The sequence below is a fragment of the Hordeum vulgare genome, chromosome 4H (assembly GCF_904849725.1).
Source record: "Hordeum vulgare subsp. vulgare chromosome 4H, MorexV3_pseudomolecules_assembly, whole genome shotgun sequence".
Taxonomy (NCBI): domain Eukaryota; kingdom Viridiplantae; phylum Streptophyta; class Magnoliopsida; order Poales; family Poaceae; genus Hordeum; species Hordeum vulgare.
In genome coordinates, this window is record NC_058521.1 from 596,510,938 (window position 1) to 596,517,981 (window position 7,044).

At 45.9% G+C, this 7,044-nt stretch overlaps 1 protein-coding gene across 1 annotated transcript; it reads left to right on the forward strand.

The window, feature by feature from the left end:
* The first annotated feature begins 462 nt into the window (after positions 1 to 462).
* On the forward strand, positions 463 to 6,351 carry LOC123450880 (WAT1-related protein At1g44800-like). Its single transcript, XM_045127929.1, has 6 exons — positions 463 to 668; positions 4,686 to 4,799; positions 4,886 to 5,126; positions 5,519 to 5,670; positions 5,835 to 5,979; positions 6,268 to 6,351. The coding sequence occupies exons 1-6, from the start codon at positions 481 to 483 to the stop codon at positions 6,349 to 6,351; spliced, it is 924 nt and encodes a 307-aa protein (XP_044983864.1). The 5' UTR covers positions 463 to 480.
* The last annotated feature ends 693 nt before the right edge of the window (positions 6,352 to 7,044 follow it).

Sequence of the window (7,044 nt, forward strand, 5' to 3'; positions counted from 1 at the left end):
GCCGACGGACATGTAGTGTTGCTCAAATACAATGTTTTGCAACAAAAATCTGGTTGCAGAGAAAATAAAAAAAAAAACCGGACCGTTTGTGGTGGTGGATCTTTTAAAAACGACCCAAAAAAAATCTGCCCAGAAGACTGAATCTACTCTCTACCAAACAAACAGACTGAATTTGCTGTACTCGTTGAGCGTGAATCTAGGAGCGAAGAATGGGTCACGCGGCCATGCAGCTCCCATGACTATCAGATCAGATCAGTCCGTGACAGGTGGGCCCGCGTGGGATCAGCTCGCCCGATTCCACGAGAATCTCTCCCTGGTGCCTGGTCTGTTACTTCACTCCCTCCCATGCTTGCCGCATCCATCGCCCTCTCCTTGTTTCACCACTTCCACTCACACGATCCCCTCCAGATCGAACTGCTGTTCTTGTTGGCTGATCATCCAAGTTAATTGTCGATCGTCGTCTCACACGAGTCACGATCGATGGGGTCGTCGTTCAAGCTGGAGTGGGGGCCGGCGATCTGCATGGTGCTGATCGAGCTGTTCACGACGGGGCAGATGCTGCTCACCAAGGTGGTCGTCGACGCCGGCCTCTTCGTCTTCGCCCTCCTCACCTACCGCTTCTTCCTCGGCGCCGCTCTCGTCGTCCCTCTCGCCCTCCTATTCGAGCCGTACGTCGTCGCCACTCTACTCTACCCGCCGCCCATGCATCTTATCTTCGAAATTTCATTACGTATCATTTCTTCTGCAAGCATTCCTCCATCGGACGATATCTTAACTAGATGTTCCCCCACGGGGATTGGTTGCGATACTTTTCAATGAAATTTATATTGTATTTGACTCTCATATAGTTGTAAATATAGTAAAGACGTAAGTGCCATTTCTTATGCATGTTAAGAGAGATATAAGTAGTGTGATTGATGAGGTGGCATGTGTATGAGTTGAGATACATGCATGCCGAAAGAGAATATAAATACCATTTCTTATGCATGTTAAGAGAAATAATCAGTGGGACGACGAGGAGGCATGCGTGACAAGGAGTCATGTGCGCATGTTGAGATAATTAAGATGGTGGGGATCAACTATTTAGATACTTCCTTCGTTTTTAAATATAAGTCTTTTAAGTGATTTCACTAAATGATCACATATGAAGTAAAATGAGTTAATCTATATATATCCGTACGTAGTTCTTTAATGAAACCTTCAAAAAAGACTTATATTTAAGATATAGGATGTCTTGTCGAATTACATCTTTGCATTTGCTTCCTCCGTTTCTAAATATAGGTCTTTTTAAAGATTGTACTAGTGAACTACATATAAAGCAAAATGAGTGAATCTATATTTTAAAATATGTCTATATACATCTGTATGTGGTTCTTTAATGAAATCTCTAAAACTACTTATATTTAGGAACGAAGGGAGTATATTATTTAATTTATTGATCGCTGGTTCTTCCATGCTGGACCAATTTTTTATTGTGTTGTGTGTGTGCGCGCTTATCTATGTCCTATTTTATTTTTATTTTTTGGGGAATTATCTATGGCCTATGGGTGGCGTGTTTGTCTGTTGCGTTCGCCGTGTCGCTTGCATGGCATGCGTGCTGCTGTGTAGTCCATCTCGATCCAGGCCAAGTTTAGCTAGACAGCTGTTTGTCTTCTCTCCTCCTGGTGGAAGAAGGCTACGGAGTTTGGCGGTGGGAATTGTAAGCGTATCAATGAAACCAGATATGCATGGCACACATATTACCAATAAATGTTTCCTCCGCTTTGTATATAAAGCAACCAACGCCATACAAAGATCATTGCTGGGGCAAACAGCACATCAAACCCAAAAAAACAAAAGAAAAAATGTCAACAGTGTTAGCTCGACAAAGAACGGATGATCTGCCACCGCTGCGCCTTTCGGAGACAAACCACCATAGCCCGAGGCTCCAATCCGTCGTGTTGCAAGCAACACCTCCAAAAAGGGATGTGACGTCGACGACGCTGCTGCCCGGATGAGTCCTAGGGTTTCCCCCGGCACGTGGAAGGAGGTAGGGGATGGCTACCACCGACGCCCTCCAGGAAGGAATGGTGGCACCCGCCGGTGTCACTGCATCGGAGTCGGACGAACCGGCAAGGATTTCTACCGTACTCCACACCCCACCGTCCAATCAGAGCCGACCAGACAAACCACCGCCAAACTCCACGCGCCAGCACGGTTGCGCCACCATCCACCCAGTTTCACCGCGAACACCAACACGAGTCCAAGGAGACTAGAGAGTTGCGCCAAAACGATGGAGCAGCTGCCGCAAAACCGAGCGGGAGGAGATCCACCTCCACCGCCGACATGCGGGAGGCCTGCGCCTCCGGCACCGCCACGGTCACCGATCGGAAACGACAGCACGGCATACCAGGCACCCCTGGCCCATCCAGGCCCAAAACGGGTCCGCTAAGCCCTGCCGGCCATGCTGCAGCGGCCTGGCAACGGCACCGCCGGTACCCAGCCGCTCGTCACTGCTCCCCTGTCTCCCGGAAGTTCCGCCGCTGACCCGCTCCGCCGTTGGCCCGCCCAGGCCTAGATGGGCCCCACAGGGCCCAGATCTGGGCAAGGAGGCCGCCACCAGATCTCGTCGCAGTGTCACCCCGCCGCCAACGACGCCGCCGCCCAGCCGTCCGCGCACATCGCGTCGAGGAGCCATGTCGCCACTTGAAACGCCGCCGCCTAAAAGCACCCCATGGTGCAGCTTCGCCCTGCGTCGGAGAGCCACCGGGAGAGGAAGGGCAGGGGGTCGTCGCCACCAACGAACCCGAGGCCAGGCCGGCCGCGGATGCTAGCGACAATGCCGGAGAGGAGAGGGAGAGGGCGGGGTGGAGGAAGGGGAGGTTGGCCGCGGCCGGTCGGCCGGGGGGCGACGCGGTCGCGGGAGCGGATGGGGACGAGTCCAGCTCAAACTTTCCTCTTTCTTATATTTCCATGGCACACATATTTTCTACAGGATCTCGTCTTTCATCACAACAACCTTGTCTCTCCTTCTCATGCCCTGATGTATATGGACATTTATAGCTATGTGCATCGATAAAGAGGCCGGGGGTAAACCCTCATTTTCATACCAAAAAGTTTGTCTGGAAGCACCGGAGAGCATTTTTGTTGTTGATGATTTATTTACAAAATATTTACAGAACTACAATACCCACTTTTAATTTTCACGGGTTGGTTAAACTGGTATTTCACGAAAAGCCTACAAAGAAATTCCATTAACTAGTACTCTTTTCGTTCTAAAATAAGTGTCTTAAGCTTAGTACAAATTTGTACTAGAGCTAATATAAAGTTGAGACAGTTATTTTAGAACAGAGGGAGTATGCTACAAGCTGAATGACGGTGCTTCTAATTTTTGCGGTGGATCATTTTCATATTTTGAATGCATTTCTCCCTGAGAGTATATGGTCATGATGCAACAAAAGAGAATTCTACAAATTAATTTATTAATCAATTGGAAGAATGGGACGTAATCCGTAATGTACCAAGAGAAAAATAGACAATATGATCTAGAAGTAACATTTGCAGACGCAAAAATGGAAACTACGCTCTGAAATTGCAAGTGATGGTAAACTAGCGCCTCCTGAAGATCAGATTATTTGCACATTTTTGAAACATTTGTTTGCACGTTGACCTCGATGTGAAGCCCAATCAAATTGTCTGCAAAGGTGTGAAGTGTGTGGATCTCCCAAGGGAGGATATCAAAGAAGTGGAGGCGTACGTGGAGCTAATCTACCAGGTCCTAAATCTGAAAGATTAGAAAATTTCTTTACCGAGGGAATATATAGTATAATAGCTAATTCTATTTATCCACCTGCATGTCATGTAGATCCAACGATAAAAGGATACACGCACTGCCCACTGGTATTCGAATCTTTATTTTTTTGAGATTCAGGAATTACACTTATATATATCCCTCAAATATAGAGATAAAAATTGGAGGGTGCAGGCATCATGCAAACATAGTTCTCTCTTCTCTGCATATGCACGCCATCAGCTCACGCATAAAGAATGACAAGCACTTCACTTGGACACTTGGTGCCTTAGAGGCAGAGCCAACACTCCAGTCTCCAGTAGCTTTGCTATCTTCATCGCGTTCTTGTAGCGAGATCTGCAAGAGACATACAAGCATGGGGGGCTCGACGAACTTCAAGGAATGGTGGCCTGCAATCTTCATGCTGCTGGTTCAAATTTTCACCACCGGGCAGGTGTTGCTCACGAAGGTGGTTGTGGATGGCGGGTCACTCGCCTGGACCTTGCTTGCCTACCGCTTCTTCCTCGGCGCCATCTTGGCCATTCCTTTCGCAATGTTCTTTGAAAAGTTAGCTCTTAACTATTATTATTTTCTGACATATTCTTTTTCTCCTCGTGGTTGTAATACAAAAACAAACATTTGGCAAGCTACCAAATTTTCCCTCGCTAGAGAAATGTTTTGCAAATGGTTATCTGGTTACTTACCCTGATCACTTGATGTAGAGGGAAGTTGAAGGAGCTTAACTTGAAGGCATTCATATGGATTTTCACCAGCGCACTTGTGGGGTTAGCACTCACTTCATTCATATCTCAGTTCAGCAATGGTTGTTATGAATGATGAAGAATATATATATGTGTGTGTGTGTGTGTGTGTGTGTGTGTACAAAGTAGTATTGATTGTTGCTTGCTCCTTCCAGATTCACAATTCCTGGTCTCTACTACATTGGCCTCGGAGACACATCGCCAGGATATGCGATAAACTTCTATAACATCATCCCGATTGCCACCTTCATCCTCGCGGTCCTTTTCAGGTAAACAGGACGAAAATATGGTCGAACTATTCGGGTCACATAGGAAGGAACTACGTACATGCAGCAACTGAGTCTTCTTTTTTAAGGAAGGAGCCGCTGGATATGAGGAGCCTGGTGGGGAATATCAAGGTTGCCGGAACCCTAGTCTGCGTTGGAGGAACGCTGGTGATCAGCTTGTACAAGGGCAAGGTGCTGCACCTTTGGCCCACCAATATCATCGGCTACCACCCGAAGCAAGCCGGAGCTGCGTTTGGTCACCACCATGTGCGTGGAACCATCTTGCTCATCACCAGCTGCCTGAGCCTCGCTGTTTGGTACACAGTACAGGTATAGAAATATAAGCAACAGCCCACTATTGCAAAATCCCAGATAGATAGTAGTATTGCCTATATATATCTTTAACTTTTAAGCAGTGTGAGTGACCAATCCAACCTATATATATATATGAGTTGAGTTTCTAATGAGCAGGCTCAGATGCTAAAAGTGTTCCCATACAAGTACTGGTCGACGGTCGCTACATGCTTCGTGGGGAGCATCCAAATGGCTGTCGTGGGGGTCGCCATGAACAGAGAGAAGGCGACATGGGAGCTCAAATGGAACATGAGCTTGCTCACCATTGTGTACTCGGTAAAACTATTTGGCTACTCCTTTGTTGTGCATCACTTCAGTTTGTGGCGCTCGGTTGAAGGTCCTTAATTATTTGCGTTTTGCTGCTGCAGGCGATACTCAACACTGCTGCGAAGTTTGTGATGATCTCGTGGGTCGTCACGCAACGCGGGCCAACCTATCCGGCTATGTTTTGTGCCGTATCGGTGTTCTTCACTACTATTCTCGACTCACTGCTTCTCGGCCATGATCTGTCCGTCGGGAGGTATGCTTACCAGTTCTCGATTCTTTTTTAATGAATGTAAATATTGGCTTATTTGCGGAAAAAAGTAAATATTGGCTAACGTTCTTAAGACCATGTTATTTTTAGGAAAGAATTATGTATATATGCATTGCGAATGATACTTTGATCTGTTTACATGTGTGCAGTATTCTAGGCATGTTCATGATTCTAGCTGGCCTTTATCTTTTCCTGTGGGGAAAGAGAAAAGATTCGCTACCTACAAGCGAGGAAATTCCGAAGGAACAAATGTTGTTTCAGAGTGGAGATAAGAGCAATATATCATCTGTTAATGTATGATTACTTCCTTTGGTGATATTACAAAAGGGACTATCCAGAAGTTTGTGTATACGAAAAACAAAGGGAAAAAACTATATTGTCTATGTCAATACTTGTTTTGTTGTCCTCAGCCATTCGTCCAATTTCATCATCACGTAAAGAAGGTCAATATCCGAAATTGTTGATTATGGTTTAGTTAATTATCTTCATTGCAATTAGGGAAAATTAAACCATGCAACAAAAATAGCAAAATGACACAATTAGTTCTAGTTTTGTATTGTCTATGTTTGGTTTTATCTGAAGTCCTCAAGCATTGACCCTGCATCATTGTATCTCTCCACTGCCTCGTGTCTTTTCCTCCTTCTCTATGAATGCAAAAAAACTTGATGCTTGTAAGGTCAAGGGACCAAAATAAACACAAATGAACAAGCTACGGTTAGGGATAATCAAAGACACGCAAAGACGAAGATATATCCCGATGTCCACTCCCTTGAAGGGGAGCTAGTCATTGTTGGAGAGGTGGGAATCCGCAAATGGTCGTCATCACCTTAAGATATCACCAGAGAGGCAATTTCTAGTCAATCGTGGTAAACCTTGAGGTCACCTCTAAAACATGGGGCTAAATCAAAAGTTGATTCCTCACCAAAAACTCCAACCTCGTATGAGTCTTCAACCTTCAAGGGTAAGAAGATCCACGGCAAAAGCTTGGAACTTATCATGAAATCAGTTGGTCAAGTGAGAGATAGTGAGAGGTAGAATGGACCTATGCTTGAATGGAATCCTCTCTCAAATCCCTCAAGGAATCAAAGATTTAGGAATGGGAAAAGGTGGGGGACTTCTTCTTGCATCAGGACTTGCAATAACCGAGTGGTCAACCCACTCTGGAATAGTTAGGGCATCTTCAATGCTGACTCGCAAATTAGCATCGGCGTCCGTCCACGGACAAGGGGGGGTCGTCCAGAGACATGGATGCCGGAGCCAGCCATTCAACGCTGCCCGCATACATTTCAAACTGCATTTGAACTAACTGGACAAAATTCATGCAAACCGGTGGATATTCATCTAAGTTTGAATAGAAAA

Bases quoted from the DNA above. Each gene is read 5' to 3' on its own strand.
- LOC123450880 (XM_045127929.1), top strand. From the start codon at position 481: ATGGGGTCGTCGTTCAAGCTGGAGTGGGGGCCGGCGATCTGCATGGTG. The intron at 5,127-5,518 runs GTATAGAAATAT...TTGCTGCTGCAG, and splicing joins CTGTTTGGTACACAGTACAG to GCGATACTCAACACTGCTGC. The intron at 5,980-6,267 runs GTATGATTACTT...TTTTATCTGAAG, and splicing joins GCAATATATCATCTGTTAAT to TCCTCAAGCATTGACCCTGC.